The 23,485-nt window shown below is 40.9% G+C and overlaps 2 protein-coding genes across 2 annotated transcripts in view; one reads left to right on the top strand and one right to left on the bottom strand.

Moving 5' to 3' along the window:
- Positions 1-20,169, top strand: part of LOC126162787 (polypeptide N-acetylgalactosaminyltransferase 1-like) — a 353,756-nt gene extending 333,587 nt beyond the window's left edge. Inside the window, exons 11-12 of the mRNA XM_049919504.1 lie at positions 5,808-6,092; positions 19,766-20,169. Coding sequence (XP_049775461.1) covers positions 5,808-6,092; positions 19,766-19,897 — 417 coding nt within the window. The 3' untranslated portion in view covers positions 19,898-20,169. The remainder of the gene's footprint in view (positions 1-5,807; positions 6,093-19,765) is intronic.
- Positions 1-22,872, bottom strand: part of LOC126162788 (uncharacterized) — a 640,449-nt gene extending 617,577 nt beyond the window's left edge. The window contains exon 1 of the mRNA XM_049919506.1: positions 22,827-22,872. The gene's annotated coding sequence lies outside the window, so the exon portion shown is untranslated. The remainder of the gene's footprint in view (positions 1-22,826) is intronic.
- Positions 22,873-23,485: the final 613 nt, after the last annotated feature.

The following is a 23,485-nucleotide window of genomic DNA, read 5'->3' as shown; positions in this document are numbered from 1 at the left end:
CCACATTTAGAATTTGAAAGAGAGTATTCCAGTAAACATTGTCAAAAGCTTTCTCTAAGTCTATAAATGCCAGAAATGTAGGTTTGCCTTTCCTTGATCTACTTTCTAAGATAAGTCGTAGGGTCAGTATTGCCTCACGTGTTCCAACATTTCTGCGGAATCCAAACTTATCTTCACCGAGGTCGGCTTCTAGCAGTTTTTCCATTCGCCTGTAAAGAATTCGCGTTAGTATTTTGCAGCTGTGACTTATTAAACTGATAGTTCGGTAATTTTCACATCTGTCAACATCTGCTTTCTTTGGGATTGGAATTATTATATTCTTCTTGAAGTCTGAGGGTATTTCGCCTGTCTCATACATCTTGCTCACCAGATGGTAGAGTTTTGTCAGGACTGGCTCTCCCAAGGCCGTCAGTAGTTCCAATGGAATGTTGTCTACTCCCAGGGCATATATATATATATATATATATATATATATATATATATATATATATACATTGTTCTTTGTTGCCGCATACATATGTTAACTGCCACAACTGATTTAACCACAATTCTAATGTTAAAGTCCCATGTAATTCCTTGCAAGAATGTTTCAATAATAACTTTTGTTCTGCAGAAAACTTTTGCCAGTCATTTATCTGTTTTTAAAAATTTCACGAATTTTTCCTGTGCGTACTCATGTTGATTAACCAAAAGAAAATCTGTTGTTTTCCTACAAATTAAAGTCTAGTGGCCAGCATTGCACTGGGCCGTGCCAAAAATTTCTTATAGGAGCAGATATATAGATAGTGCTATCCGGCGACATCACTGTGAGATAAGAATTTTTCAGTTTATTCAGGATGATTTCACAGGGCCATGACACAGCGCTGCAGACGTCAAAACTTATTAATCTCGATATGCAGTCCTATATTTTTTCTTCAGCAATCCATAGCATGACAAAGCACATACACAATGGCGTTGATTGCATCGCAATATTCCCAATACATCCCGAGATATTAAGACGCGAAGTTGACGCTTGAAACACCCGACATGCGCTGCTACCGCACGTCATGAGGCTCAGGCGTGAACCCCATGCTGCCCGTAATCGCGATGTGATTGACATGCGTAATCACACTTCCATACTTATCAAGAGGTCCGAAACGAATAATACGGTCTGCTGCCATCCTGCATTAACGTCGTACATTCCAGCAGGTATTTATCCCATATCTGTGTACCACAACGTTAGTCACAAAGTTAACTTCGCTTGTCGTTAATCCGTTACTAAAAAGGTAATGCCGTTCAACGTTAAAACTTTACTTTACTGTAGATCTAGCGCAAGTGACAGTTAATCATTCACTCGTAATAGTAAAATTCATGTTGATGGTTTTAGTGAAACAAGCAAGTGGACTAAAAGTTTTACCATTGTTTAGGTAAAAATGTTTTGGTTTGGGAAGTTCAGGTAGGACATAGAAGATGAATGTAAACATATTTAACCAATTAGTTTTATTATCACATAATTATCAATGTTATGTTTATCTAATGCGTTAAATGACAAATTGTTGCAAACAAATGTTTCTTAACATCACTGGGTAAAATGGCCCTTTGTAGAAACTTCCACTGTGATACCAGCACTACATGCTAAACATAGCGTTCACATCTCATGCTCAAAGTGATGCCCATTGGCTTGCATACATAGGGTCACTCTGCGGATGAAGGATGCCCTACTTTGTGCTACTGTTTCCTCTTTGATGGCTGTACAAGCATCAATAATGCGTTGCTTCATGTCCTCTGGTGTTGTCGGTTCATGTTGGTAAACAGCATCCTTCACTGCTCCCCAAAGAAAATAATCCAGCGGTGTAAGGTCCGGAGATCGGGCAGGCCACCTAACTGGGCCACCTCGTCCAATCCACCTACTAGGGAACTTACGGTTCAGAAGTCGTCGTGCTCGTAAGGCGTTATGTGCAGGGCATCCGTCATGCTGATACCACATGACCATTCTCCGGTTCAGAGGTACGGTGTCCAAGAGAACAGGAAGATTGTGTCGTATAAATCTGGAGTATTGTCTGCCATTTTGGATGCCATTTATAAAGAAAGGTCCGATAATGGTATCTCCAACAATCCCACACCAAACATTAACTTTCCACGGACGTTGATGCTCTACCTGACGGAGCCATTTTGGATTGTCTGCGGACCAATAATGCATATTCGGGCCGGCCGGAGTGGCCGAGCGGTTCTAGGCGCTGCAGTCTGGAACTGCGCGACCGCTCCGGTCGCAGGTTCGAATCCTGCCTCGGGCATGGATGTGTGTGATGTCCTTAGGTTAGTTAGGTTTAAGTAGTTCTAAGTTCTAGGGGACTTATGACCTCAGCAGTTGAGTCCCATAGTGCTCAGAGCCAAGCCAATGCATATTCCTCATATTGACAATTCCTTTGTTGGAGAATGATGCCTCGTCGGTAAAGAGAACATCTGCAAAAAATTTGGATTAGTCAGAAGTTTTTGCTGAGCCCACCGACAAAATGTTACCCTATTGCGGAAGTCATTTCCATAAAGATCCTGGTGTAAATGAACATGGTGAGGATGAAATTTATGACGTTTAAGAATACGCTGTGCACTTGATTTCGACACACCAACTTCACGTTCAATTTGACGTGTGCTGATTTGAGGATTCACAGCTATGGTAGCGAACACAGCAACTTCAGCACGTTCATCTGTGCGTGTTCTAGGACGATGTCGAGGTCTTGGATTTAAGCTTCCCGTTTCACGTAGACGAGATGTGAGACGAGGTGCGAAAGCGATGGCTTGTCAGGGAATCGTCTTCTGTACAGTCGTTCTGCCTGAACAGCATTTCGTCCACCTACAACAGGGTACAGTACAGGTATGTAGAGTAGGGTAGAAACAGACATATTAACTTAATAATCATAATGTTCGCTAACAGTACTATCAACAAACAAGCAATCTCATAACGTATTTCCCGTCAACGTACATTCTCCATAGATCAGCAGCATTTCTACCATATCTTCATGTGTGTACATTATACTTTACAGTATAAGTTCCACAACACAACGTTTATTCACAATGTGTACTACCTCCGTGCCCTAGATTACTCTGATGCACGACTACACTGGCAAGTGGTGTACTGCACGCCAAAGCAACAACAAATGGGATGCTCGGAGGGTGGTGGAGTACAGGAGTTTGCATGGGTCGCAAATCATAAACAAGGCGAAGTGGTAACTGTGGCAGTAGTGGGAACTACGTTGGACACTTGACTAGGTAGAGCCAGGCCCTGCGCGACAGGTACAATGGGTCACATAACGCATTAGATAAACCTTATTTTGGGTGTGCAGGATAAATAAGACAACCTGACGGGTGTACACCTATCGGTACTGGTTCATATTGTGTACGTAGATACGTAATACGTGCAAGAGGGAAACCATTATGTGCTTATGAGAGTTGATGGCAGCAGACCGTATTATTCGTTTCGGACCTCTTAGGTGTGATCACACATGTCAATCACATCGCGATTACGGGCAGCATGGGGTTCACGCCTGAGCCTCAGGACGTGCGCTAGCAGCGCATGTCGGGTGTTTCAAGCGTCAACTTCACCTCTCAATATCTCGGGATGTAATGGGAATATTGCGATGCAGTCAACACCATTGTGCATGTGCTTTGTCATGCTATGGATTGCTGAAGAAAAAATATAGGAGGTCCATTTAAAAAAAAACATAAGTTTGTGTTAAAAAACACATATGCTTTCGTTTTAGAATGTTTCCAAATATGTACATTCATGGGCTCCAGCCCTACATTGATACAGGTGAAAGTCGTTTTCCAGTAGCTGTTATTGTTCCAGAGATATTTTGGGTGGACAAGATAGCTGGGACACCCTGTATAATAGAGAAGTAGTTGTCGTCATTAAAGGGGGTGTGGTTCTTTTTTCTTTTTATTATTTGTTCTTTTTTCTTTTCTTTTCTTTTCTTTATATGTTTGTGTTTTTTTCTCATTTATTCACTTTTTCTTTGTATTATATGTAAGCTCTGTTAAACTAAATGTTCTTTTTGCATTAATTTGATTAAAATTTAGGAGATATGGAGGTAAAAAACCCACACACACACACACCCATTTTTATAATATGCATTGATTGACTGAATAACTAGGAAACGTTTAGTAAGATACAGTAAGTTTTGTGCACTTCCTATAAAGCTTCTTACTGGGGCACGACTCGTTATCAGGCTCGGCTAATCAGTTATATTAAAAATCGTGCTTCTGGAATTTTGCGGCCGTGCGGTTCTGGCGCTGCAGTCCGGAACCGCGGGACTGCTGCGGTCGCAGGTTCGAATCCTGCCTCGGGCATGGGTGTGTGTAATGTCCTTAGGTTCGTGTGTAATGTCCTTAGGTTCGTTAGGTTTAAGTAGTTCTAAGTTCTAGGGGACTTATGACCTAAGATGTTGAGTCCCATAGTGCTCAGAGCCTTTTTAATTTTGCCCCTCCTCCCACTGGATAAATTTCTACAGATGGCTACTCCATATTTCCTACGAAATATAATGTAAATGTCGTATGACTAGGGCATCCCATCGGGTAGACCGTTCGCCGGGTGCAAGTTTTTCCATTTGATGCCACTTCGGCGACTTGCGCGTCGATGGGAATGAAATGATGATGATCAGGACAACACAACACGCAGTCCCTGAGTGGAGAAAATCTCCGACCTAGCCGGGAATCGGACCCGGGCCCTTAGGATTGACATTCTGTCGCGCTGATCACTTTTTTTATTTTTTTCTTCTTTTTTCGCTTTTTTATTTTTTTTATTTTTTTTTTTTATTTTTTAATTTCTTTTTCGTTAATTTTTAGAAAGCCCCTTAATAAAATGGAAACTAAAAAAACTAAGTGCCACCGCCACTCTTCATCCTATAACAAAAAAATCTTGTTTGGTAATTGAGGCCTTCTGCGCCCCGCTGGTAATATGTTGAGTCACGTCTTCTCGAAATTATTGTGTTCCGTTCAATTGTTCAGAAATGTTCATTGGATGAAACAGAAAACTTTCTTCTCTCTTGGCATAACACATTCCAGCTGCGAGGTGGGTCGTGGAAAGCACTCCCAAGGAAGTTCGAGAAAAACTGTCTGTATTTTGGTTGACGGACAACGACATAATGACGATCATTGAGGTATGTCCAAAAATCGAGTACAGAGTCTACAGTTTGTCCAAATAGGTAGTGAATGGCATGTCCGCGAATCCAATTCACAGCATTGGTCTTTGTCCGAGGAAAATAGTCACGTTCCGGAAATAATAATGAAAGGGGAGTAATCCGATCCGGAATGTCCCGCGTTAGAAAAGCCACAATACGACGAACAAAGTGCCAAACCTCCGCCGCCGGTCCGCAAACAAACCGATGTTCATCATTGCCTGGCACTCCACACGTGGAACATAGAGGTGATTGGGCGAGGTGGATACGATGAAGACGAAATTGGTTGATTTGCTTACCATTGACAGTTAGGTACCAGACAGATTGAACATTCGTGTCGAGGTAACAGGCGAACACCGCGCGCCATACATAACGCCAATCAACCTGGGGGAACTTTTGTTCAATCGGGTTAGGTGGACGACCTAATTGGAGGACATTGTATACTGCCTTTGTCTTGAGTAAAAGCAGTCTTGGTAAGGTGAGGCGTAGATAACTGAGTTCAAGAAAAACCACTCAGCTACCGGGGACGGACTATTACGAACTTAAGTCAAGAGAAGGCCTGTGCAACCTGTACTAATAAGTTTGTATGTATTTTCAAAGTCTTATTTGCTTGCAACGCAACCTCCTTTGTGACGTGTGCTGGTGTCCTGCCGGCAGCTGGTGCACCAGGAGTCGGGTCTGTGCGCGCGGCGGCCGGCGCCACGTCCCAGCGTCAACCAGCCGGCCGGCCCCGCGTCGCTGGGGCCTTGCGGGGGCGGCAGCCCGCGCGCGCACCTGCTGGCCGCCTTCGTGATGCCGCGGCCGGGCTCCGAACCCGGGCCGCTCGCCACGGACGAGGCGCTCTGCCTGGAGGCGCCCGAGCGGCCGCAGCGCGCCCTCGCCGTCGTAGCGCTCGCCGCCTGCTCCGGTCTGGGCCGCCAGCGGTGGCGGTACAGCCAGAAGGTGAGTCTGCCTCTCCTTCCCTCTCCCCCTAGATTTCCCTTCGTCCTTATTTCAGTCCAGTAAGATATACCACTAAAACGACCTCAGCTGCAACAAGTCTGCAGAAGTCGATTATACGAGGTTTTCTTCAAAGGGACCCCATATTCTTACATAGGTGTGGATGCAAGTGGAGGGCCATAGGGCTCATAAACATCCAGTGGTCAATTTATCAAAATCATTTGTAGACTCTTAAGACACAAAAAAAAGACGCACCATGAAAGAATTACCCGAATGGGACGGAAATTGGCTGATTTGAAGTACATTTACTGACAATGATTACTGTATGATTTATTCAAAAGAAAGAGCTTCACAAATTCTACATCTACATCCATACTCCGCAAGCCACCTGACGGTGTGTGGCGGAGGGTACTTTGAGTACCTCTATCGGTTCTGCCTTCTATTTCAGTCTCGTATTGTTCGTGGAAAGAAGGATTGTCGGTATGCCTCTGTGTGGGCTATAATCTCTCTGATTTTATCCTCATGGTCTCTTCGCGAGATATACGTAGGAGGGAGCAATATACTGCTTGACTCCTCGGTGAAGGTATGTTCTCGAAACTTCAACAAAAGCCTGTACCGAGCTAATGAGCGTCTCTCCTGCAGTGTGTTCCACTGGAGTTTACCTGTCATCTCCGTAACGCTTTCGCGATTACTAAATGATCCTGTAACGAAGCGCGCTGCTCTCCGTTGGATCTTCTCTCTCTCTTCTATCAAACCTATCTGGTACGGATCCCACACTGTTGAGCGGTATTCAAGCAGTGGGCGAACAAGCGTACTGTAACCTACTTCCTTTGTTTTCGGATTGCATTTCCTTAGGATTCTTCCAGTAAATCTCAGTCTGGCATCTGCTTTACCGACGATCAACTTTATATGATCATTCCATTTTAAATCACTCCTAAAGCGTAGTCCCAGATAATTTATGGAATTAACTGCTTCCAGTTGCTGACCTGCTATATTGTAGCTAAATGATAAGGGATCTTTCTTTCTATGTATTCGCAGCACATTACACTTGTCTACATTGAGATTCAATTGCCATTCCCTGCACCATGCGTCAATGCGCCGCAGATCCTCCTGCACTCCAGCACAGTCTTCCATCGCTACAACCTCTCGATATACCACAGCATCATCCGCAAAAAGCCTCAGTGAACTTCCTATGTCATCCACAAGGTCATTTACGTATATTGTGAACAGCAACGGTCCTACGACACTCCCTTGCGGCACACCTGAAATCACTCTTACTTCGGAAGACTTCTCTCCATTGAGAATGACATGCTGAGTTCTGTTATCTAGGAACTCTTCAATCCAATCACACAATTGGTCTGATAGTCCATATGCTCTTACTTTGTTCATTAAACGACTGTGGGGAACTGTATCGAACGCCTTGCGGAAGTCAAGAAACACGGCATCTACCTGGGAACCCGTGTCTATGGCCCTCTGAGTCTCGTGGACGAATAGCGCGAGCTGGGTTTCACACGATCGTCTTTTTCGAAACCCATGCTGATTCCGACAGAGTATATTTCTAGTCTCCAGAAAAGTCATTATACTCGAACATAATACGTGTTCCAAAATTCTACAACTTAGAGATATAGGTCTATAGTTCTCCAGCTTAGTAATGTGTTCGTCCATCTCTGCCGTTTACGCAAGCGATTACTCAGCTTGGCATTGATTGACAAAGATGTGGATGTCCTCCTGAGGGATATGGTGCCCAATTCTGACCAACTGGTGCGTTAGGTCGTCAAAATCCCGAGATGGTTGGTGGGCCCTGCCCATAAAGCTCCAAACGTTCTCAGTTGGGAAGAGATTCAGCGACCTTGTTGGCGAAGGTAGCACTTGGAAAACACAAAGACAAGCAGTACAAACCCTCGCCGTGTGCGAGCGGCCATGACCTTGCTGAAATGTCAGCACAGGATGGCTTGTCATGGAGGACAACAAGAGGGGGCATAGAATATCATCAACGTGCCGCTGTGCTGTAAGGGTCTCGCAGATGACTACCAAAGGGGTCCTGCTATGTAAAGAAACGGCACCCCCGACCATCAGCCCTGTCTGTCGAGCACTGTGGCGGGCGACAGTCAGTTCGGTATTCCACTGTTGTCCATGGCGTCTCCAGATACGTCTTAACTGGTCATTGGGTCTCAGTTCAAAGCGGGACTCATCACTAAAGACAATTCTACTCCAGTCAATGCGGCCAAGGACGTGTCTGGAGGCACAAGCCATCCTGGGCTTACATTTCAGTGACATAATGTCATCTGCACACGGCTAGAGTTTCTACTGCTTGCCTTTGTGACTGCCAGGCCCTGTCTTGGCCAGGAAGGACAGACCCTGTCTTGGCCAGTAAGGTCGCTGGATCTCTGCCCAGTTGAGAATGTTTGGAGTGTTATCAGCAGGGCCCTCCAACCATCTCAGGATATTCATTATCTAATGAGCCAATTGGATACAATTTGGCACGATATCCATCAGGAGGACATCTAACAATCAATGCGAGCCAAATAACTGCTTGCACAAGAGCCAGAGGTGGACCAATGCATTACTGACTTGTTCAATTTGTATAGCTCTTTCTCTTGAATAAACCATCCAATTTTTCTAAAACTGTAAACATTTGTTTGGCTGTACATGTACATCACATCTATGCATTACTTTCTGATTTGGATAATTCCTTTGTGGCGCATGTTTTTTTTTTTTTTAAGCGAGAGTAGAGAAGATCTTTGAGGTATGTGCAAAAGGTCATCCTAGCAGCAAGTAAAGTAGGGCTATTCATTAACGAATGAAAAACAAAATGCATGCTAGTATGGAGAACTACAGGAGATGGAAAAAATGTGGAAATGCCAAAAGCAACACACTACTATGCCTAATGGAGTGTAGGAAAACTGTTGACACTCAAAACAGCTTCCAGGCATCTCAGAAGGGATAAATATAGGTTCCATATGGTTTTCAATGGTATCTTATACCATTCTTCCTGCAAAATAGTGGCAAGTTCAGATAACAATGAATGAGGTGGATAGCAATCACGCACCCCTCTTTCAAAAGTAGACCATAAAGGATATATAGCATTGAGATCTGGTTACTGTGGTGGGCAGGGAAGATGTGATAGCTTATCCCTGTGGTCCTGGACAATGCGAGCTGTGTTATCAGAGGATCTGCTGTCTTGGAACACAATATCACCACTGGGAAACAAATATTGTACAAAAATGGTCACACAATCCTTGGCAGTAGTGCAGCCTCACAGAGTAACCATGGGGCCTGTGGAATATCACGATATGGCTGCCCGAATTATCACTGAACTCCTGCCATGTTTCATTCTTGGGATGTAAACTCGGCCACAAGTTTGATACAGTGCGAAACAAAACTCATCCAGCTAAATGACATTCTTCGATTGCTCCGTAGTCTACATTTTTCGCTTTCACCACCACATTTTTCTGCTAGGGCATTTTCATCACCGATGATTGATTTCAGAATTCCATCTCACCCTGCAATTCCCTGCTTATGGAGCTGCTTGCATGTTGTTCTCATGCTGAAAGGATTTGCAACTGCAACATTCAGTTCTGCAGTCTTTTGCAGTTCTCATCATCTTATCTTTTGTCATGTCTTCTTCAATGCCCATTTGTCACAATCACTTGACACACACTTTTGTCCATGTTATGACTTAGCAGATGATTGTTTTGAACTTTCCCTGTATGCTGTATAAATTTGTAATACGTTACCTCTTGAACCACATAACAGATCAGAACCCATCATACGAGCACCAAAAATTTTCTCATGTTCAAATGCACTGAACTCCAACACTATGCATTCACAACTACACGGAACACTTTTCTTACTGCAAGTGGCACTTGCAAAATATTGATGACATTGCACAGGTGCCATTCATAGTCAAATACAGCAATGTAACCTACAGGCTTGGCAAGCATCTTCATTTAAGTTCAAGCATGCATTTCTGACTGTGTTTGACTATTTTTGTCCAGCTTCTGAAAATATGCACAAGAGCACTTCACAGTTGAAAAAGACAAATTCAGGTCTGTCTATCAGTTGTCAAGTTCCTGGAAAGTTGGTACAAATGGTATAATCAAATACCTGTAGATGTAAATGAAAGAATTTCTGCTGGCTACAAACAGCTAGATGCCCCCAGAGATTGCAAAAATGAAAATCTAAAATTTCATTATATGCCTCATTTTCCTCTATTGCTCAGAAAACTGGACGGCAACTAAAAGAGAGATGCAAAAGTTTCTAACATTTGAAAGAAGGGTGATGACAAAAGACTGGGTCCCAGTGAGAGACAGATACTTGAAGAGCAAGGCACAATAATGAAATTTATGAGATCAGGAACCAGCCTAACATTTTACTATATTACAAGATGAGATGACTCCGATAAGCAACTCATTTAATCTGTAAACCAAAAGAGCTCATTTCCTACACAAGCTTTCATTGCCCACATTACAAGAAGACCCCTGGCTATACCAAGAAGTGCCGGCAGCAGTGGCCGAGCGGTTCTAGGCGCTTCAGTCTGGAACCGTGCAACCGCTATGGTCGCAGGTTCGAATCCTCCCTCGGGCATGGATGTGTGTGATGTCCTTAGGTTAGTTAGGTTTAAGTAGTTCTAAGTTCTAGGGGACCGATGACCTCAGAAGTTAAGTCCCATAGTGCTCAGTGCCATTTGAACCATTTATACCAAGAAGCAGATGGGAAGACAGCATACAGAAAGATGTAGAAGCTTTGATCATAGTCAATTGGAAGGAAACAGCTACACACAGAATGTGGTGGAGACTGACTGCTGGCACAGCACATGTTCCATAGGGCCTGTGAACACTGAACAAGTAACAAAGTAAACATTTATAATTTTATATGCATGAGTGTTCAACTTTTAGCTAATTTATGGAGAATAATGGAGGATGCAAAGTAAGAGTCTCAAAAATGGCAAGGAATTATACATTCTAGTTCTTTCCCTGAAAGATAGCACACATGAACAGTGCTTCAGCCTGACTAGCTGCAGAGAGTGTTCCATCCAGCTAAAGGCATCCATTCAGAGGCTGAGCATGCCTAATGCTTAGAACAAATTCAACTTGTTCGTGAGTCCGAGGAAGTTAACTGAGGTGAAAAATCTTGCACTGAGGAAACAAATGTCAGAGACAATGACTTTTACCAAACTTAGACAGAAATGACCAAAACAAATAGTATGCCCTCCATTACACACTTCCAGAACTGTAATATGCAGACTTGTGTTGACACATGTAGAGATAAGTAAAATACTGATAATTCTGAGTCTGCACAGTGATTTTATATTGTTTAAATTATGATGGTGTCAAAGTTGTTAAATTGGTTGCATGATACGTATTTCGCAATTTTTTCAGTGATGTATTCCTCTGATTTGCTTTCTCCTGATATTATGCTATACTGATTTAGTAAGCAGTGACACACACATATCATTAATTTATTATTATTGTGTTAAAATATCTATTACTGCTATTAAAATCCTAGGCAGCTGTGGTGAGAGAGTGGCGGAAATCACTGTGGGACATCAATAATCCATAGTGGTAGTAGTGTACATACTTACTAAGAACAGAAACACTTTGGAGAGGGTGTCCACACCTGCCACCCAGCTCAGAAGAGAAGTACAGTATAAAGCATATTTGGAAAATCATCCTAAACCATGAAGAAACTTTGATGTCCCCCCAGAATCGAGCCCTGGGTCTAAGCCTGTTTTTATGGTCGATAGAACTGGTCCAAACTCAAAAATAAAGTCCTAAAACAATTGTCTCAAAATTACTAGTTGACAAATGGGCCCTTTCATTTGTGTCACTGCTCAGTGATGTAGGCTCCCTTTGTGTCGACATCCATTGCTTATTTCTTACTGGTTTTATTTTTCTCCTAACTTGGGAGCAGAGGAATCTGTGGAAGCCAGATGACTTCATGTTGCTATGTATTGTTTTGACCTGTTGGCAACCTCAGTTAGAAAACAATACAGCTGCCTGCACCATTGTAGTAGGCATTGTGAATGCAATGTGTATTCTCATTTGCTGCTTGCCCTGCGATACCTGTCCCACAGCAGACCACTAGCTAGGCAACAATCACATGCTTATGTTCCCAGCATCACCAAAAAATGACACGTTAGGTAGGCAACTCAAAATGTGTATAACAACTACAAGTCACTATAGCTATTTAATGTCTCATGATACATAGTTAAAAAATGCAAAGAATGTAAAAGTTTCAAATGTCAAGCACTGCTTAAGTACAATGAACCGGAAGCTGATACATTTTTAAATCAACATCGTCAAAACCTTTGAATCATTCATACTGAACCTGAAGAAGCTGTGTTCTGCTCTTGCCCATAGATCTCTGTACCTGATTTTCACGATTTCTTTTTTTATTTTTTTAAACTCTCTTTTACATTCTCTATAATTCTTACCAATGGATCAATATGCATTAAAAGTTGCAGGCATTTGTAATGCTATATTCACTTTCAATTTCCATACATTGTGCATATAGTACTCCACTAACTGCATTGCTGACATACATAGCATTCAGAACTGTCTCCTGATTCAGCAATTTTATATCTGTCATTTGGAAATTTTGTTGGCATCAGAACGAAGTTAGTTATTCAGTTGATTGTAAACAATGAAAATAGTGGGATGGTGTCCCATTATTCCATATCACCTGCTTAGAAAGACAATGGTTGTGGTTTATTCATGGCAGAGCACCACTTACATCTTGTGCAAAATTACTTTGAGTTTAATGAGCAATGGATTGGTTGAGGACATCGAGTAGCATAGCCTCCCCATTCGCTCAATCTTTATCTCAACTTCATTTTTAGTGACATTTAAAAGCATTTATGTATTTCACACCCATTGACAATGTGAGCACATTACAGAAGCATGTGTGACCAAATTCGAGGGCAGCCAGAAGTGTTTGCACAAGATGTCAATTCTTTGAGAACAACACTGAACACTATATACACAAGGCTTGAATGAAAAGTAATGCCTCCACCTTCGTTAATTGGGTTCAAGTGGGAATATTTTAATAAATCAAATGCAGAAATAATCCTTTGAGTGTGATCTTTAATTACTGATATTCACTTTTCCACATAATCACCAGCCAGTTGGATACATTTCTGCCAATGATGAACAAGTTTTCTGAAGCCGTCATGGAAGAAGTCAACACTCTGTTTCCGCAACCACAGTATCACAGTTCTCTCAACGTCTTCATCAAAAGCATAATTATGTCCCATGATTGAACGGAGCAAGTGTCTCCTTCATTCTCATAATGCAACAGGAGTTCCTGGCAAATTTCAAGTCTGTGTGCTTTCATTTCAGGATTCAGTATCCGGGGTACCCATTGTGCACAGATCTTCCAATAGCCAAGCAAAGCAATAATGTGAGCCACACGTTCTTGTGAAATGCTGATTGTGTTGCAATTTCTCTCTGAGTGATACAGCAATCATCCTGAATCAATCTGTCAACATTTTGCTTGTGAAACTCAGTGGTTGCTATCACAGGATGTTCAACTCTTTGTCTGTCATGCAGGTCAGATGTTCCCACCTGAACATCTTTAAATTTATTCGCCCAATGACACACAGTATTCACATAGACACAATCACCGTAAACTGCTTTCATTCTCTGATGAATCTCCTGTGGGGTGACACCTCCTGCTGTCAAGAATTCAGTGACTGCACGTTGCTTAAATCGCATTGACTGACCTGCTGCGCAGGGTTCCATACTTTACACTGTAACAACACAACTGTTCAATGCTAAGGCTTCCCACCAACTGGAGCTGTAGAGAAGAGGCTACAGACCAAGCCAGTACCTGCCACATACCAATGCTGCCAACTGTTGAAGAGGTATGAAGGTGGAGGCATTACTTTTCAGTCAACCCTTGTAGTAATGACAGACAGCTATCACAGAACAGAATGACCCATATATCAACAAGCATTTGTTTCCTTACAAATGTTCATACAACTTTTGTCTCCATTTTTTATCACTATCATCTCCTGTAAGAATACAGAACACTTGTTTTAAGAACCCTGTACTTCAGAGTCATCAAAATTAGTGGAAGTTGTAGGAACTAAGTTGACATGTCTGAATAGCCACACGTTACCACATCACTTAAGGGGTTTGGGGAGTCGGCGCCGGTGTGCCAGCCAGGTCGGATGTGCTTTTTAGGTGGTGTCCAACATCTGACTAGGTGAATACTGAGCTGGTAGCCATACATTTAGTCTAATGGCAGCGTCTTTCATTAGTAATCATAACATCTTGGTCCCGGATTTGAATCCCACTACTTCTTAAATTCTGAATAAAAGTCATCATCAATGATGGCAAAAGGCTTCTGGCATAAGAAGTCATCCCATTCTGTCAGCAGCCTTGTCAAAGAGAATGGAGGGGCACACAGAGGTTCAGGGCACTCACTTGCCCTTGGGGTGGGAAACTGCCCCTAAAAAGCAGAAGAATCAGCTGTGATAATTGAAAAGGTGTCATCATGAGCTCTCCATTGGCAAAAGATTCCAGACTAGTCCTGCTTTCAGATCTACGGGAGGGGACTGCCAAGGGAAGGTGACCACGAGAAAAAGATTCAATAACGAATGAAATGATAACATTCTATGAGTTGGGGTGTGGAATGTCAGAAGTTTGAATGTGGTAGGGAAGCTTAAAAATCTGAAAAGGGAAAAGCTCAGTCTAGATATATTGGGTGTCAGAGAAGTGAAATGGAAAGATGATGAGGATTTCTGGTCACCTGAGTTCAGGGCAATATCAACAGCAGCAGAAAATGGAATAAAGGGAGTGGGATTTGTTATGAGTAGGAAGGCAGGGCAGAGAGTGAACAGTTCAATGACAGGATTGTTCTCATCAGAGTCGACAGCAGAACAACACTGGCAATGGTAGTTCTGGTATACGTGCCAACATCTCAAGAAGAAGATTGAGACATAGAGAAAGTAGATGAGGATACTGAACAGGTGACTTGGTACAGTACACAAAGGGAGATTAAAGTCTAATAATCATAGGGGATTGGAATGCAGTTATAGGGAAACGAGTAGAGAAAGGATTACGGGAGGATATGGGCTAGGCAGTAGGAATGAGAGAGGAGAAGACTTGACTTCTGCAATAAATTTCAGATGATAACAGCAATACTCTATTCAAGAATCACAGTAGGAGGTGGTATGCTTGGAAAAGACAAGATGATTTCAGTGAGATTTCATCTTGGTCAGGCAGATATTGGACTGTTAGATGTACCCAGGGGTACATAGAGACTTGAATCACAATTTGGTAATTATGAAGAGTAGGGTAAGAGACTTCTCGGGAAGCATCAATACACAGATACTCTTGAAGTTCTCTGAGGCTATGGCCACTGTGATAAGGGATAGCTCAGTAGGCAGTTCAGCTGAAGAGGAATGGACATCTCTCAAAAGGGAAATCACAGAAGATGGGGAGAAAAACATAGGTACAAGGAAGGTAACTGTGAAAAACCAATGGATGACAAATGAAATACTTCAAACAGTGAAAAATCCAAGATGGGTTATAACAATATTACGAAAAGGATAGTTGCTACTCACAATATAATGGAATTGTTGGCTCACATATAGGCACAACAAAAAGACCATCAGAATGTGAACTTCTGGCCAGTAAAACACACACACACACACACACACACACACACACACACACACACACACACACACACACGAGACCATCTCTGGCAGCTGAAGCCAGATTGCAAGCAGCAGTGCATGATGGGAGAGGCAACCTGGTGGTGGGGGTAAGGAGGCTGGGGTGGGGTGGAGAGGGGGAGGTATAGCAAGGTAGAGGTGGGGAATGGTAAAGTGCTGCTTGTGGAAGCAAACAGGGATGACGTGGAGAGAGGGTAGGGCAGCTAGTTGCAGTCGGGTGATTAGATGGAGGATTGGAAGAGGGGAAGGATAGTAAAAAGGAAAGTATCGTCAGGAATGCAGCAATGGAAGTGTGAAAGGACTGCTCCTGTTCTCTATAGGGAGAGCAGCACTTTGTGAATGTTTGCTGATAACACCTCAATGAACAGGAAGTAGTTGTCTTTCAGTGATTATTGGAGGATACGGGATGACTTATATAGAATTTCTATTTGATGTGATGAATGGCAACTTCCTAAAGCCACACTGATTTGTAGACTGAATATTTCTTTTTCAAGCAAATATATCATATTCAGACTGAGAATATGTTCAAGAATTCTGCAGCAAACCCATGTTAAGGATATCGGTGTGTAATTTTGCGGGTCCAATCTTGTACCGTCCCTAGACACAGAAGTTACCGGCACCTTTTTCCAGTTCCTTTGGACTTCACACTTGGTGAGAGATTCATGGTAAAGGCAAGAAAGAAAAAAAAGGCCCATGCTGAAGAGTACCTCTGCACAACTGTAATGAAATTTTACCCAGGCCTGGAAATACATTTAATTTCAACTCTTTCAGCTGCTTCTTGATGCCAGGGCTACCCAATTCTATGTTCTCCATATGACAGTCATGTGATGGTTAAACTATGATCTGTCTGTGCTGTTCTCCTGTGTGAACCATTTTTTCAACACAAAATTAAAAATTTCAGCTTTCCTTTCGCTGGTTTCTATTGCCACACCAACTGGCGATGAGTGACTGGACAGAAGCCTTCAACCCATTTACTGAATTTATGCAGGACCAGAATTTTCTTGGGTTCTCAGCAAGTACTACTAACTTTCGCCTGTCAACATTTCCGTATTCTGTTTTGAACTGAGAATGCAACAGTCTCTGTTTCCTCAACATTTCCTGAATTTTGTTATAAATCACCAAGGGTCTTTTCAGTCCTTAATTCACTTACTGGGCACATATTTCCCCACAGCAGGACTGACAGTCAGTTTAAACATTTCCCATAGTCCCCCTATTCAAACTAAATGATGGCCACTCGTTGTGTAAATAGGATGCTACAACTGCCTATCTGCTCGTTGCAGCATACATGCTCTCATAGCCTCCTTGATGGATTTATTAACTTTGGTAACCATTCTCACTATGATGTCATGATCACTAACTCTTATCTCTGTACGGGCATCATCGATAAGGTGAGGCCTGTTCGTAGCTGTACGGTCTAAAGAGAATCAAGATGAGGCTTAGAAACCAAATCTTGGAAGAAAGATTATATATTGGAATGGATTTCAAAGTTAGGCAATGGAAGTTGGTTGAAAATCTAGTGGGAAAGGATAGTCAGAGTATTAGTGGTGCATAGAAAGTGGGATATGTGTGAAATTGTGCACCATGCTATCTGTATTGGTGATAACTGCATTTTACAGTTAATTTATTGGGTTTGTAGGTGCCCCAGGAAGATTCGAGATTAGATTAGATTAGTACTTCGTAATGATGTGGAACGTGTCAGGTTAATAAAAGGTGTCTATACAAGATATTACATTACACAAAATATTACATGACACTTAATTTCTTTTATTTTTTATTTTATTTTATTGTGGGGGGATTGGGGAAATTACCCACTTACTATATCCAAAAATGCATCTAATGAGTAGAAGAAGTTGCCATTAAAAAATTGTTTTCATTTCCTTTTAAATGCTATATGGCTATCTGTCAGACTTACAGTGCTATTAGGTAAGTGACCAAAGACTTTTGTGGCAGCATAATTTACCCCCTTCTGAGCCAAATTTAGATTTAACCTTGAGTAGTGAAGATAATCCTTTCTCCTAGTGTTGTAGCTATGTACACTGCTTTTACTTTTGAATTCGTTCGGATTGCGTGGTAAGATAATTTACTCAGATGTATATCACCAAAATTTGCAATGACCCTAATAGCATAAGTAGCTGAACTCAAACGTTTCAGCAGATCCTCAGTGTGTTTTTTCTAGTTCAACCCCTCATCAATGCATACACCTAGAAATTTTGAATATTCTACCTTAGCTACCGATTTCTGATCGAAGTCTATATTTATTAATGATGTCATTCCATTTACTCTGTAGAACTGTATGTACTGTGTTTTGTCAAAGTTTAATGAGAGCCCATTTTCAGAGAACCAATTAATGATTTTCTGAAAAATATTGTTTACAATTTCACCAGTTAATTCTTGTCGGTTGGGTGTGATAGCTATACTTGTATCATCAGCAAAAAGTACCAGCTTTGCATCTTCGTGAATATAGAATGGCAAGTCATTAATATATATTAAGAACAGCAGAGGACCCAAGACCGAACCTTGCGGCACTCCATTCTTGATTGTTCCCCAGTTTGAGAAATCACCAGTTTTTTGCGTATTATGAGAACTGCTTATTTAAACTTTCTGCACTCTTCCAGTCAGGTATGATTTAAACCATTTGAGCACTGTCCCATTCATACCACAGTACTTGAGCTTATCTAGACATGTTCTATACAGATAAGAGGTTTTAACAAAGTAAAACTCAAACATTTGTCTTTATTAGACTATCTCACTGGTAGCTTATGAGTTAAGAGAGTGGTAAAATACTAGTTTTAGCCACTACACCTGTTTATCGTCTCTGAATACATATTTTGCAAGTGATCTCTCCCAAGTGTATGAGTTCCCTTCGCTGATTTCTACTGGGAACAAATAACAGCATTTAGCTCTAAATATGGCTGTTGTATATGTTGGATACGAGCTGTTCTAGCCTATCATGTCTTACACCTTACAGTGCTAATTTTTCTTCTTTGAAGTAACTGCCACTAGCTGCAAGACATTTGCTGCCTAATTTGAATGACTTTGTTCCAACTTCTGGTTAATCAATCCCACCACAACCTATGTCCCAGTAACATCCTTTTTGCATAGAACCTTGCTTTGGTCTTATTCAGCCACTGACTCTTAAAATTTTAACTCCTCAGTTAATTCAACAATTTTAACGACAGTGTCTCAATTTCCTTTGTACCACTCAGTATAAGAATTTACTAATCTTATATTATTTAAAGTCATTTAAATTTCTGTGGCCCCTCTGTGCAAGTACCTCAGCTAGTTGTCAACTGAAAAGTTTTTTCTCTCAAATGCTTGGCATGAGAGTTAATACAAATCCTTTGACGTTGGGCAAGACAATACTTCAGAGTGAAATGCATTACAAGGACTGGCCTTTAGTAACAGCATTCATTTGATTTCCACAACACACTTCTTTTTGGACACTCATTAGGCTGAAATCTGCTGTATCATTTGTATACATCCTACCCTCTCTCCAAATCTTGGTTTATGTTTTACCCTTTATGCAGTTACCATTTGCACTGTCATTTCCTTATTCATAAACTCTTTTGGCCAAACATTTTCACATTTGTCCATGCACCTCATCCTTAACATTTCTCTACAATTTCATCCAGTTTTGATCTATCATTTTAAAATAGAATATTCACTAATTTGTTCCTGCAAATTACTAATGTTAATTTCAAAGGAGTCAGAGACTCCTAAAATGAAAAACTTAATACTCTTTCACTAGACCTCTGTTATATTTTTAGGTCACAGTTATGTTTTATTAATAGGTTCCATCTCTTCAGAACCTTGTGTCTCTTGGGTTTTACACCTTTTTTTATTTGAATATTCAGACAGTATCTTCTTTTTTATTATTGACTAACCCAGTCTATATTTGGTACATCTCACCTAGATCTATAAGTTTGTTTTACAAAAAAAAAAAATGTTTGTTTACTTACATGACTAATTTCTACTTTCTATGTTGCAACAGACACTGGCACTGGAGCACCCATCAAGTGGTCTTTGTCTCACTGTGTCTGATGACTCAAAGTCACTTGTCACTGCCAAGTGTGATGGCGGAACTAAGCAGCAGTGGACACAACAATCCATGCCGTGGAGGTGACAGTGATCACTAACTGCAATGGAAGGAAACAAGCAAGCCTTTCCATCCCAGACATTTCATCTGGATCTCTCTCCGATGAGCACCAGACAGTGTATATTGTATAATTTTTTAAGTGTACTTGTCAGAAACTTATGACAACCCACTGGCATACAATAATGTTTCCTGGTTGTTGATAACATCTGGATGTTGGCAAAATGAATCAATTGTATCAACATTTTTTTTTAAGAAATGAAATGCATAAGTGTAAAGAAAAGTTACTATATTTCTTCTCATTGCAAAACAATACTGCCTTATTGAGACACACTGAAGAATTAATACACAAAAAGGTGGGAAGCTACAAATAGGTGAAAGACATTTTAGCAATATCAGGGCTTTCATAAAATATGTTAGTGATATAACAACAAATCAGTGTTACTGCATATCATGAAATACTAGTAGAGTAAGGTGAAAAATCAAAAAATTCCTTGGGCAACTACAAATATGATAAGTCTTTCATATTTACCTACAAAATTGCAGAGCTCATTTATTATTGGTATCTGAACATGCAACCCATAAAAGAGTGTCATAAATGAGAGTAAATGCTTGTCGTGACACTGCTCTCCTATTGTGAATGTTCATGAGACCTTCCGTAATTCATGACATTGTTCTTTCACTTACAGTTCATAGCCCATGTATTTCACAGAATTCATAGTGAGTTCTGGTCTTTCTGCATTGATTGAGTCACTAACCTTAATTCACATGAGGCAGGACTGTTTCTTCACAGCCATTTTAACTCATTCTTACACAAAGAGTAAGCAATAAGCTGCACAACACACAAGTCATGAAATCAGAACAGACTCATTAATTCATGGCAGTAGATCAGTACCCATTCCTCTTATGGACAAATGGTGATTCAATCACCATAGTGGCAACACAGAGTGTGTGACATTCGCCTGCTTTATTTCTTCGTTGATAGTGCTCGGTGCTGACATACTGCATTGTCATACTGGCTGAAAAATGGGAGTGGAACACTGACTACTGTAAATGATGTAGCTGACAGTTGTATTTCACAGTTCTTGACTTTCACTGTTCACAAACACCCAATATTACACAGTTATATGGCCAGTTCACTATTGGTAAATTTTGATAAGCATCATTAATAGGTTGCAGGCAAAGATCAGCATACTGCTACAATAGTTTGCTGTTGAACATCTATGAGCAGTTAAAACCTAACCACACAGTTCACAGTTCTTGCAGAATAATATGGTACGTGTGACACCATTTCTCAAACAGATTGAACAGACACTGTCACTATTTTAACACATGGCCTATTTGTGTTACACTAATTCCACTGTTAAGTTGATGCATTGTTGTTACTTGAAACAGTACACAATTCCCCTCTGAAAATCAGCCATGGACTGACTGGCTCGGGACCAAAACTCGGGCCTTTATATATCCTCACAATAATGGGCATTGAAAGTATATGTTGTTTGGTGTTTAAGTTACAGAAATTACAATTAGAGCATAACTCATTTAATTAACTGAATACATCAAAAAACTCCTTCTTTTTAACAGTCTTCTACCACAAATGTTAGGCCGAATTATTTGTTTAAATAATGAAATTAAAATATAGTTATAATAGAAGGAAACATTCCACTTAGGAAAAATATACCTAAAAACAAAGATGATGTGACTTACCAAATGAAAGTGCTGGCAGGTCGACAGACACACAAACGAACACAAACATACACACAAAATTCAAGCTTTCGCAACCAACGGTTGCCTCATCAGGAAAGAGGGAAGGAGAGGGAAAGACGAAAGGATGTGGGTTTTAAGGGAGAGGGTAAGGAGTCATTCCAGTCCCGGGAGCGGAAAGACTTACCTTAGGGGGAAAAAAGGACGGGTATACACTCGCGCGCACACACGCGCACACACACACACACACACACACACACACACACACACACACACAGACATATCCATCCAAACATATACAGACACAAGCAGACATATTTAAAGACCTTTAAATATGTCTGCTTGTGTCTGTATATGTGTGGATGGATATGTGTGTGTGTGCGAGTGTATACCCGTCCTTTTTTCCCCCCCTAAGGTAAGTCTTTCCGCTCCCGGGACTGGAATGACTCCTTACCCTCTCCCTTAAAACCCACATCCTTTCATCTTTCCCTCTCCTTCCCTCTTTCCTGATGAGGCAACCGTTGGTTGCGAAAGCTTGAATTTTGTGTGTATGTTTGTGTTCGTTTGTGTGTCTGTCGACCTGCCAGCACTTTCATTTGGTAAGTCACATCATCTTTGTTTTTAGGTATAGAAATTAAGATATAGTTATACAAACAATACTTTTGACAAACCTGGTAATTATTTTGGAATTAATTAAGGGGTGGCTTTGCTAAAATGTTTTCAAATGGAACCAAATAAGTAATTTAAGAATCCTTGTAGTTCTTCTTCCAAATGTTTATAATTATTACGGAATTTATATTTGTAAGTCAACAACAGAATCTAAGTCATGAAACAATTACTGATTTCACCCTATAACAAAGCTATTAACTATGAATGGTCAAAATAAATTAGGAAATTAATTACATACACAAAACTGAGCACAAAATTAGACCTGGTGCTATATTCTTTAAGACTGAGGGCCAACCTTTCTCTTTTATGGATATGCAAATTCTATTCATGCATGTTAATGGAAATTAGGCAAAAATGAAAATAACATGACTTTAAGGAGGCAGATTAAAATGACTTTAAGGAGGCCGATGGCAAAACAAGAGAGGAAGTAAAGAGATCCCAGTTTGCTTCGTCACAAGTGCACGTGTAAATTTCTTATTCATAGCAGAGTATTACTATCACAAGACTTAAGCAGGTTCACACCGTTGTAAGTCACAGTAATTGTGCTAAGATGAAGTGGTCTGCCTAGGATAGATTATGTACTCACCTGGTATTACACCTCCAGTAGCTCCATAGTCTCCATGACGATGGCCTTCCACCTGTTAAAGAATCTGATGAACGTATGTCAAATAATGTTTACCACAATGCAATAATTGATTTTTAATCTCTTTGTGTTTATAATCAGTGTTAGCTTTGTCAAGTATAAGTCTAAACATTTGAACCAGGTAAACAAATTAAATTCATAAGCACCATATCGCAAAATTCTCTGGTGGTGAACTAACATATCGATTCTCACAGCTCTCATATACTTAGGGATTACTGCGCTGACTGACTAGTAAAGCTGTATTGTTAGTCTTGCAGTGGTAAACGAAGTGCATTTTTGGGTGGCTGTGTGTGTGAATACATGTGCTATAGTTGGAAAAAGAACTAGTGCTCAATGGCTAGTGTGAATGCTGTTTTATGTTGTATTAGTGTGCTCCAGGTATAAATCAGTTATAAGTAAGTGGTTGCCTTTCCCTTGTCTTATATACTGCTCCCTCCAAGAATTTCCATTATTGTTATACTTGAAGATGCAATAGGCAAAGGAGCAAGTCTTCAACTATGATCTGTGTAATTAGAAAATGGCAAATTATTAGTGTTGTTTTATGAGGGTGATTTCTATATTCACAGTTACTTACAAGGCCCACCAAAAAGTTTCAGGAAAGT

The sequence above is a fragment of the Schistocerca cancellata genome, chromosome 2 (assembly GCF_023864275.1).
Source record: "Schistocerca cancellata isolate TAMUIC-IGC-003103 chromosome 2, iqSchCanc2.1, whole genome shotgun sequence".
Lineage (NCBI taxonomy): Eukaryota > Metazoa > Arthropoda > Insecta > Orthoptera > Acrididae > Schistocerca > Schistocerca cancellata.
This window is presented reverse-complemented; position numbering and strand designations above follow the sequence as displayed.